The sequence below is a fragment of the Homarus americanus genome, unplaced genomic scaffold (genome assembly GCF_018991925.1).
Source record: "Homarus americanus isolate GMGI-L3 unplaced genomic scaffold, GMGI_Hamer_2.0 scaffold32583, whole genome shotgun sequence".
Lineage (NCBI taxonomy): Eukaryota > Metazoa > Arthropoda > Malacostraca > Decapoda > Nephropidae > Homarus > Homarus americanus.
This window is the reverse complement of record NW_024713129.1, coordinates 14,660,403-14,672,072: the sequence shown is the minus strand read 5'-3', so window position 1 is coordinate 14,672,072 and position 11,670 is coordinate 14,660,403. Positions and strand designations below refer to the sequence as shown.

General features: G+C 35.6%; 1 protein-coding gene across 2 annotated transcripts; it reads left to right on the top strand.

Annotated features, from left to right (window-relative positions):
* The first annotated feature begins 851 nt into the window (after nt 1-851).
* On the top strand, nt 852-11,670 carry LOC121868247. Of its 2 annotated transcripts, none has more exons than XM_042368594.1 (5): nt 852-1,277; nt 4,502-4,643; nt 6,245-6,368; nt 7,685-7,891; nt 8,218-11,670. In XM_042368594.1, exons 1-5 carry the CDS (start codon nt 1,259-1,261, stop codon nt 8,641-8,643), a joined length of 918 nt encoding a protein of 305 aa, XP_042224528.1. In that variant the 5' UTR covers nt 852-1,258; the 3' UTR covers nt 8,644-11,670. The 2 variants fall into 2 exon arrangements, with proteins under 2 accessions (XP_042224528.1, XP_042224518.1); XM_042368584.1 differs by having other exon boundaries at nt 8,065-11,670.

Sequence of the window (11,670 nt, the reverse complement as noted above, 5' to 3'; positions counted from 1 at the left end):
ACACTCGACCCAGTAGTGCCCCCTGAGATGCTTATACACCTCAACTAGGTCCCCAGTAAAGGCTGACCAAGGAAGAATATACGTAATAAATAGTTTATGTTAAAGATAAATATTGAACTTTTAAATCTGCGAGTTATGTGTTGTCATTTGGGTTCTGTTGAAAACTTGGCGGCTGTTTTAAGTCTTACAGCTTATCCAAGTTATATGGCGTAGCTGTTATTGGCATTAAATGTTTCCCATAAAAAAAATTATAATCCAATACATTTTGTATGATTTTTTTTGTTCTTTATATGCGTCATATTGCAGACAAGACAACTTTTGCTGAAGTTCATTTACTGGATGGACGAGTACGCACAAGTACCCGTAAATGGAAATAACACAAGTACCCGATGGAAATAACGTGAAAAGGGAATAATAAGAATAACGAATTATAGTAATGAAGATAAAGAATTAATTAGGCATAGAAATGGAAGAAAAGAAGTAAGCAAACTCCGCTTAATTAATATAATATTCATACACAATACAACAGGTTCCATTATAGTATCCAAACTCATACTAACGTGAACATTGCCAGCGACGTCACTCGGGTAAAAAGTTTGCCATGTACAGGTAAATGATAAAATGGATACACAAACTGACAAAATGATAGTACCTGTATACTATAAAGTAGGTTATAGCTGGGGATACAGTATGACAGTGTACTGGTAGCTGTCATCACTGTCATGGCTGTGTTTACATTTGAGATCGGTGAGAGGGTTCATGTTTGTGGTGATTTATTTTTCCTTCGAACTGGCTTTTTCGCGAATATTCTTGCTGAAAACCCTTTAATGTCGCTCCTCAAATAACCCCCACACAATATTACACACACTTCTGCAGCAATGACCCCACCTTTGCCCCCAGAATGGATTGCAGTAAACAAAGAATGGCTTATTCAAATCATTCTGATGGCACAAGACGAGCGAAAGTTCGATGGCCACGCCTCCTCCTCCTCCTCGTTCCCGACTCCCGCTCCTATTCCCTGGCTCGCTTTCGTGGACTGAACTTGCTGCCCGTGTCACTCACTATTCAGCGTCAGTCGAAGCAGTCAGTTGCCCGCTCATGGTGGTACAGTGAAGGTGTGATCTTCCTGCTGGGTGACTTGGAGACTTCAGAACAGCTTTCAAGTGCCATTCTATCACAAATAATCCCCCGTCATCATACAATACTTTAAAGGGATATCATCTGCTCCAGTAAAATACTTTACTGTTAAATCACCAAGATGGCGCTGCTGGTGACAGGTTAGTGGTGGCCAAGTTCACCCTGAAGTAACCACACAGGAACGTGAAAATTTTCTTAACACGTACAATATACAAGTAGGCTCGGTGTGTAGGTTTATCTCTGACGTTCTTGAGCGTTCTAACATTGACAAGACTGACGCTTACAATCTCTGAATTGTTAATAATCAAAAAGATAGTTAAACAACAACAACCCTCCCTTTAATCTTTATCAAATAATTTGAGAGTTTGGTTTGTTGCCATAAACTGTTGTGCTGTACATGGATTTAGTTTGAGCAGTAGCTTTCCTCCCTCGCCCAGCTGCATCCCAAAAGTTCACACAGTACTTAACGTATGATATAAGAATGAACCAAACTGGGTGTTTTAGCTAAAACGGGAAAGATTCAGAGAAGGTCGAAAACGGAGCTCTATTTTGATTTGGGTAAATTTTTACTTTAGGACACGAGTCCCTAGGGATTGACCAATATGTTTTTCCAGTGTATTTTGGTGTATTTTAAACGAATCTGATCTTCATATTTGGCTGAACGTGCTTCTCCCCCCACACAATTATGGGGGAGTGCCTGCAAAATCAGGGTTTTTGGATGGGGGAGAAAACGAAAACGAGTCCTCTAACCTAACTTAATCCCTAGCCGGGGGGCCCTGGTAGGCCTAGCTTAAACTAACCTAAATGTTTCAGTAGTTAAAAACTTTGGGGCACTCCTTGTCCGAAAGTACAATACCTTAGTTAGAAGTGGAAGAACCAGGGATACGTAAGAATTGGATAGCTTGATCTTCTTCCTCGTAAAACTCGGTAATAAACTTAAAATAAGCGTAGGAGCACAAATGAAAACCGACCTCCACCACGGCCATTGTCAGATTCTGAGACTGGTCAGTGTAATTCCCCAGGACAAAGCCCACTGGCTGCTTCCTTTGAAAAAAATCAATTGTGATTGGTCGAAAAAAAATCGCGTGACGATATCGATACATCATTGGTCACGACTGGATGCCGTCATCAATATTGCGCCTGTGTGATGCGCCAATAACATCTACTCACAGAAGAAGACTGAAAACTTCGTAAAAGCAATTAAATTCATTGTGTCGCTATTATCCATTTCCGCCATGTATATATGGGGTTCAAAATGCTCAGAAGAGCGAGGTCTAAAATGTTTCAGTAGTTTATAACTTTAGGGCGCGCTATGTCCTAAGGTAAAATAATACCTTGATTTGTATATAGGGAGAGTAAAAATTATTATATATATATATATATATATATATATATATATATATATATATATATATATATATATATATATTTCGTTATTAAACGTGCAATCAGTAATTTTGACAATTCTAAGACACTTTAAATAAATTTGCAGTTTCAGCCCCAACTACTGTTCGATCATAAATTTTTGTTGGTCTGATTCATACGAATTTGACCTTCATTTCTGTTGGAAATGAGTAGTTTTTGAGAAAAAAAATTCTATCAATTGAGTGTAGTGAACTCTGGAATTCTGTGGTTGCTGTAAACGGCATAATTACCCTTATTTTGATATCTGGTACTAGATTTACATGAATTCCCATGCAAAGTTACCATCTTGGTTATCCATTTGCGACAGAAGTGAACCCATTTGGGAGTGAAACTGCAATACCCACTTTTCTTCAATGGCATTTCTTATGCAAATTATGTATGAGATATTTAATTAACATTTTGTTTATTTATATATATTTTTTTATTTTTTTATTTATTTTTTTATTATTTTTTATTAATTTTTTTTATGTATGGCAGTGCACACCCAGAACATTGAACTACTGTGGAGCTCCCCTGGTTAGGTTAGATTCAGAACTTTTCAGATGATTTTGTGTTATGAACACTTTACCTTTATTTTTATAGCAAATCCTAAGATTCTGAAACTACTGTATTGATTTGCTCCAGAAATGAAGGTTTAATTTGTTCACAACATTAAAAACCATCGGAATAATGTACTTTCAACTTTGATTTCGTTTAGTGGCAACGAGTGAAAATTTACCTCTTCAATCTTTTTTTTTTTTTTTTACTTTTTATTTCACTTAAAAATGCAGTTTTTATGGCACAAAGTGGGCAGGCTTTGAAGTAGAGGGAAATTGTGGGATAAAAATGCGCAAAAAATTGCAAAATCAAACCTAACCTATTACAGAAAATTTTAACTAGTGTAATATTTAAAAGCAGGTGTCCAGGTTTAGGAGCTGAGTTAGGAAACTTTTCATGAGAAGAAAAGTTTTTCAGTTTATCAACAACATCCTATAAATGGTGAAGGAAATTAGTTTTTGCCAAACAAAAAGATCATGATGAACCTAACCTGACAGCTCTAAATAATTATCAGTTCAACTATATATGTCTAATCTAACTAGAGAAACCACATGTCTGCAGTAACCTAAACTAACCCAACCTAATTTAACCAAATATAATTTCCTTTGCATCATAAAAATAAACCTTGGTCTCACAAGTTACATCCTTGCCCGGGACTGCTTATTTTAGGTTTATGTATTATTATACCTGTATACAGTATTGAGAATAATCTTTACTTAAATCATTGGGTTTTTATGTACTTTAGTGCAAACCTTTAGCAGCATTTGTAAGTCTGATAACATACGGTATGTGTTTCATAGACAGATTAGGTACAGTATCCATCAAATACGGGGCATTGTTGTTTCTTCAGCTTAAAAGCAGCCATTGAGTAAATAAAAATATGCATGTTTAGAGAATCTTGGCTTCCGCATGTCGATTACTTTGATCTGTATGGTACTTGAAATGATTTGCATTTTGATAATCCATATATTTAACATTATTTTAGATAATAACAGGTCTGCTTACCAATTGTGAACACATTTAGTTTGAATTTTTTTATGAACGGATGAGCTATTAGTATAGAAGAGGGGCAGGGCCTACAGGTCAGGTTAGTGTGGCAAGGGTATAGTCCTACAATTGTAATCGGATTGACTTCAGGTTTAGAATATCTGATTCTCGTGGTGCTCCTATTGTTTGGGTGTTACGATTAAATGAGTACAGTAAATGCAGTTATTACCTTTTGACAAGATAGCTGTTCATTGGATGACAAATTAAATCAGGTTGTTATTACATTTAATCTTCTCCTGGTGTGTTTGTATTGAAATTTGGGCAGTGTTCCATCATAATGAAGTCTTGAGTCATGAAAAAAACACATAGATGTTATAAGCCTTATCAAGTCTTTTCTAATGGTGGAAAAAAAAAGGTTTGACAGTGATGATGATGATGGTGGTGTTGATGGGTGAGGTGGACGCAGCACTAATGGCCATGAGAGAAACCCCTCCAACATCACCTGCCACACACACCCTGACAGTAATGGACCCACCACACTACAGCCTGTACCAGAGGTGAGCACAACACTTACAGATTTTCGAGATTATAGAAGTTAATGTTTGATTCTGTTTGGTAAAATTTTCTTGGTTTAGTAAAATTGACTATACGGTACATAATTAGATTCTTTAGGATTGTATTTTTAAGAGCTGGGTAGTAAAAAAAATATGACAATTTATAATAATAAGTTTGTTTACTGACAATTGGGTGCATATAATATACCAAGGAATCTGAGATAACAGTGAACAAGAGTTTATAAGGAGTTAAAATGTAAGAATAGATGATCGTATACTGTAGAGACTACAGGAAAACAGATTTGTGTGGACAGTCTTGCTTTGTCAGTTAATATTTTATTCAATATAGAAATGGAAGTTAAAATTACTTAGGAAATTGGACTAATATGATCAGATTTGACTCGAGACCTGCTACTCTTGATTTGTAACTTGACTTGGGACTCCTATTTCTGGCTTGTGTCTTCGTTGAAATAACGCGTCTTTTTTCCCCCCCCCCCAAGTTTATGTAAATGTGCACGTGAACTAGTTTAATGGTTTCTTTTGAATTCACACATATAAAAAGTGAAGAGAAAGCACCATCAATAAAAGCACTAATAAACTCAAATACTCCAGGCACACATTAACTTTCATTGAAAAAGTTCTTAGATTGACTTTGATTCTACCGTATGTCACTTCGATTATGCTTGTTCATATGGTACAGTATAGTGGTCTTACAAAGTAATTGAAGGTTAGGGTGCAGGTTATGTAAAGTGACATACAGTATAATAGTAAGATACACACCTAATACTCTGCCCAGAACACACATCAGTTTTAAAAACTTGTAGTACAGTATAGAGCAGAACAGTTTTAAGTAGATCGTACTGTACAGTTTGTATAACTTCATCATGTAGAAGTAGATTATGATCATCATAATTATAGAACAAGAAGTAGTAGTAGGGACTTCTGCATTGTTCCAGGGGTACAGTAAATGGTTTTGGTAAATGTACTTTTGTGCATACTATACTGTACTGTGCGAGTATTTGTCTATGGAATGATCTGCCACTCACTCAAACAATGGCAAACTAATTTTATTTATTTATTTTTATTTTTTAACTAGCAAGGACAGTCAGTCTTATGCTGCAAGTTAGGTGCTCAAAATCAAATTGTGTTTTCCTTAACCTTGCTCTTTGCAGTCATTTTGAATTTTGCCAATTAATGAAATAGTGTGAAACTTGCAGTGGAATACATAGACTGGTAAGCCATTATTTGTTATGCTGAACTGTACACATACTGAGGGTAATGCAAAGGGAGATCCAGGGGGTCCAGATGCCCCCTTTTCACCAGAAAATTCCAATACTTTTCTTTAATGCAGTATTGTACTCGGGCATTTTTGTAGAGTAAAGATCATTTACTATTGACTCGCTGCACTCGCCATGTTTCCCCACCCACAACTTCTTCGACCCCCCCCCCCACACCTTGATATTCCTGAATCTGCCCATGTAATTATGAAGCAAGATAGTAAAGTTAATATGAAATAAGAGGATATTCTAAATATTCCTAGATTTGTTGATCGTTGTGTGTTTCTACAGTTATTCTAAATGCTCTAAGAAAAAATTAACTTCCAGGGTGGATGTGATGTCCCTGGACCAATTGGTTATGTTTGCAGGCATGGTGCAGCCTTACTCCTGCTGGTGTGCTAACTCAGACAACTCTTGTCCTGTCCACATCCCTGCAATTCCACTGCACAGAGTAAGTGTTATTTACTCTTGGTTAGCACTGGTGGTCTTATGTTCACCTGTCTATGATGGAATTTTGGGAGTTTCAGATATAATTTTGAACATAAATCTAGTTTTGAACAAGGGTTAATTATTTTGAATATGAATGAGTTTTAGTTGGTTGACATATTTTGACTCGTGTAGATTCAAAATATTGGCTTCCCTTGTGTATTGTTCACAAGTATGTGTGTTATTGTGAAAACTTTCATTGGGACAATATTCTCCTGCAATTGGGTGGATTATAAAGGATTGACCATTTTGGTGAATTGTCAGTTCTGAACATGTAAAGGCTGTAGCTTTAGTTATTCTCTGCTTGTTGTATTTGATCAGGATTTGGGATCATTGTTCCACTTAATTTGTGGCAATGATTACATACTTGTGTCAGTTTTCAAGCCACTTGTTGCATTTATCCTTTAGTTGGGGAAATCTAATGTTACTGTTAGTAGCCAACACTACATGAAGTGCTCAGCTGGCATGTTTGTCTATACAGTATAAAGAATTCAAGGAAGCTTTTGCTCATAAAAATTGTTGAGCTATGTCAAAAGTCATGTGACTTTTGTTTCCATTGTCATATTACTTGTTGAGGAATTTGTGTTTTATGACTGATACCCTGTGCAGTGTGATGGATGAAAATCAACACTTTCTAACACAAAAAAAGGGTCAGTCAAAATTTAAATTAATGCGTAATAAGTGTACAATACTTATGTTTTTACAAATCCATTTTTGTCTTAACATTTACTTCAAAGATCAGTTCTGTAATATCACTCAGATCTATGTTAAATCATTTTCTAATGTGATTTGGTCAGTTCCATGTAGACAATTTAATATAAAGTGCAGAATCTGATAGTATTACAGTAGTGTGAAAGGAGGAATGCAATTGTAGTACAGTACATGTATATATACATGAGGGGGGAAAAATGAATAAAGTGTTTGAGTTAGGTGGTGATGGAGGCTGCAGAAGACAGTGTGGTGGAAAGAGGTGTGTGAAACAGAGGCATTGTAGATAAGTAGATACAGTTGAGCAATTAGGCACTATTTACATTCTCATTCCTAGATTCAGTAAAGGAGTTTCATAATACAGAATTTTGTGAAATATGCTGTCCTCTCTCATTGGGGGTACATTTCATTGGTATAATAATAATATTAGAGCCTGCAATTTTAAGTAGTATGAACATTAAATATACTGATAAGCAACACACAGCTAAGGTTTTATGTACAGTACTTTGCACTTAAAGTTTAATTGATGACATAAACTCCCCTAGACTCTATATGTTCTTTATATTTGTTAAGGTGCTGAAGGTAACTTGTGGGTACCTGAATATCCATTGCTGTCTGGAGCGAGTGAAGGCCAAGAGTAAGGAAGATTGGCCCTTCGCTGCTGCTAACATCACTACTTCACAAGAACTTGAAATTTTTTTCGATTCTCTTATTGACATCCTCAAGCCTCAGGAAATATTGTTGAATAACACACTTGGAGATAGTGAAGTGTTAAATCAGGTAAGTCATTGCAACATAGGAACTGAAAACATTGTTGCTGGGTGGCAAAAGAAGACTTAAGGGGAGACTTAAAACATGTTTCAATATTAATAACTTTAATTAAATAGAGGAATATTACTCTGAACATTCCACTAATGTCACACAATTACAGTGCTTACTTTCTACCTGCACAGGGAGCCTCCCATAACCCAATCTATCCCAGTTCTCAACAAATCAAGAACAATATCTTCAGTGAGGAATATGATATTCAGGGGAAGCCAGATAATGATTCTGTCAAGAAGAGGCAAGTAGATGTCTTTGAATTAGTTCTACTTCTCACATTAAAGGGTGTGGCAGAGTACATGATGACTCTTACAGCACAGCCACGCATGATAACCCCATCCTTTGGTGACAACAGCCCTCCTTCTTTCCACGACAACGAAGTACAGGTACAGTTAGATGAATATAATTTTCCATCGAGTACAACAAATAATGTTATTTCCAGCACTCAAAAAAATCCGTTGACTAATACAGATATATACAGTGTGAGTAATGATTTAAGTGTAAAGGGTGATTTTGTTGTGCCCTACAGTAATTTAGGATGGTTCTCCAGAGTAGTTGAGGTAGCAATGGATGGATCAGTGTACGTTGGCCTGTTGTTAACTGTAATGTTTTTTGCTGCAAAAATTCTCACGGGTGCTTTGTCCATATTTGGAGAAACTTGCTTAATTTGTACCATCATTGGTTATGTTAATGAGACAGGCATTTCTTAAAAGTTTCCAAAATAACTCTTTACTTCATTAAATACTTACTACCATACTATACAAGCACAAGGAAATCTTTCCCCCACCTTACTTTCTTGTTTCAGTAAGTCTCGTTATCTGAACCAGTAGCACTTCCTTCTTGACTAATTTGACCTTTGATTGTTTCGTACTAGCAAGTGGAAAATTCTAATGTCTTTTTTTTGTTTCGGGCATTTCCAGAAAATGTCCTGTTTGTTGTAGCTCATTTAATGTTTTGTTCACAGTTGCTTTCACATAAAATCTTGGGTCATGATGGATGATTTTATTCAGTTCTTCATTTTTCCTTCATATTTTACACATTTCATAACATTTGTAGCTTTTTTCTAATCTTTTTAATCTTTCACTATCCAATTTCAGCTGGAAAACAAATCCTGGAATTTTAAGCCATTAGAGTTAATGTTTGAAAGACATATATGAGGATATTTTAACCCTATTGGTTTCTATAGCTTGTGTTACATTGGCAAGAAAAGATGCAGTCACATCTAACACAGCTGTCACTGAGAAGGCATCACTAATCAGTCAATCATTGTCATGGATTAATATGTGACACTAGAAGCCAGCAAGTTTCCTTGCCAGTGAGGTGGAGCTCATAGAAGTCCTTGTTTGCTTGCTTCCCTCTCATTCGCACCTCACTTCTTCCCTTGTCTATTTTTCTCTCCTCCCTGTGTGTGTGGATCATACTGCCCTCTCCATTGCCAAATCTAGGCTTCATATCTACTGTCTTATGGCGTGAGGATCTTTGTGTATTTTATCTCTGTTGTCTAAGTGCCTTTTTCAGCCTTGTGTGATATGTATGTGCTCATTATGTGACTTATGCACTCTTGCCAGTGGACCTTTATCATGATGAATTTACTAAGTGACACCAGGCCCAAAATCTTTACTTTACTTACTTTAGTGAGCACCATTATACAGGACCACCAGTGATCTTATTCCTGTGTCTATTTTGTCATTTAATACTTTAAATTCTTGTGAAACTGTTCTTACCTGGTGTAGGATCGATATTTTGTCATGGCGCAGTCTATCCAGTTGTTGTAATTTGTATGTACGGTTTGTTTATATATTTAGTCTTAAGTATGATATGTCGAGAGTCTGTTAGATGTGAAATCCCCATCGAACAGATTACACGAAGAGAGAAGTATATTATATGGAGGTTTCATAGTAGCTTACAGTTTTGGTCTTTGTTCATTATCCCAAGCAATATAATCAGTTGCTACAGGATCTCTCCTACAAGAGCTCTCCACCGGGGTTGCTGATAAGCAAAATGATATGTTTTTAATTACAGTGCATGATGTACCTTGAATTTGTGATTTGAGACTAAAGGGTCACTGGGGTTAGCAGACCTGTTGGTGATGACTGATAAGAATGTTAAGATAATATGATGTTTACTATAAAGCTTTATTAACCATTAATGATTCAACCACAGAGAAATTGCACTTTACACAACTCACTTCCTTAAATATTATCAAGTAATAATCTAACTATAGATAAAAACAAAATATACAATAATATACATAATTTGCACATATTTGTGTGTTGCACTTCAGTTCACTTATTTACTTTGCATAATACAGTAGACTGAATCTTTTTGACTTTACAAAACCTGTATGTGTGTTCATGTTGTAGGCACATTAGAAAAAGGCAAAATGACATCTACGTTGTACAGTACTTACAAAATTTAACTTTGAAACATTAAACCTTAGTAAGGGAAAAGCTCAGTAATGAAAGGTTAGATTCACCAATTGTCACCAACAACATTGCATTTTTATTATATGGGTACAGTACTTCATTGAAACTACGACTGACAAACACACAAAGTAAACCTCATTTAAAATTTGTAACATATTTTACTTAAAAGAAATATATAATAAATATTATATTTTTAATACAGAAATTCCCCAGAGAACTCCTTAACTATGGGGACACCACTTTTAAAATTCTATGTAGCTAACACCAGACTATTTTATTCACCTAAGAGGGGATGCAATACACAAAAGGTTAAACTATTTAATACTATGAGTTATAATCAAAGTTGATTCTTGTCCCCATATTAACCTTACATAATATTCAATGTGGTAAGAGAAGACCCTATGGCATATTGCACATGACAGTTTCAGTGATTCCTATACCGGACACTTTTTCTACACCTATATGAATCAATATTTCATCACTTCAAAATCTGCAAAATGCTTGTTTTATAGTGTTTGTAGTGTGACAGGAACTCACATGTTTATCTAATTTCCCATCAACATGCATTAAGGCATTGAAGACTGCAGCATAAATACTGCCTCAACTGTTTTCTATACAACTGGGGGTACTGTACCTCCCCAACCACAATTTTATTTAAAAAAATACAGATACACTTCATACATTTGTTGATTAAATCAGTTATAAAAGACTTATTAATCACAACTTAATGCTTTACCATAATATCTATCTTTTGTAAGTTTTTTATTCATTTAATAATCAGGCTTGAGAATAGTGTCAGGTGTGGTACGTGTAAACCAGTATGTACTTCACTAAAGGGGAGTAATTACTTATCATGGTTTCAAAAGTTTTCATTCTATCATATTGAACTTGGTTTTACAGTAATTTATTAGTAGTTAAGAAAGTTAACAACATCTAAGCCTTTTCTACTGAGTAAGGTCAGCTGTGCACCATCCCTTCATGTGTATACATCTTAGTACCCAAATTCTTCACTTAATCATTATTAATTTTATTTGAGATGAAACTTTATAATAGAAATCCTTTAAAAACAATAAATTTTGGTCTTCATGTAATACAGTACCGTATATGTCGGCATACAAGGCCACGGGGAGTAGAAGACAACCCCCAAATTTCCATTTTAAAACATAGGTTTTGAGCTATACAGTACTCGCTGTATAAGACTGCTGCAAATCTGACACTTACCACTGGGAGCTTACTGCTGCCCCAGTAGTCCTTTACCAACCATCCCACTGACCAGTGGAGTGATGCTGTTAAACACACTGCTAAGCAACA

Coding starts and splice junctions, on each gene's coding strand:
- LOC121868247 (XM_042368584.1), top strand. Junction 4,644..6,244: donor CACTACAGCCTGTACCAGAG/GTGAGCACAACA, acceptor ATTAACTTCCAG/GGTGGATGTGATGTCCCTGG. Junction 7,892..8,064: donor ATAGTGAAGTGTTAAATCAG/GTAAGTCATTGC, acceptor CTACCTGCACAG/GGAGCCTCCCATAACCCAAT.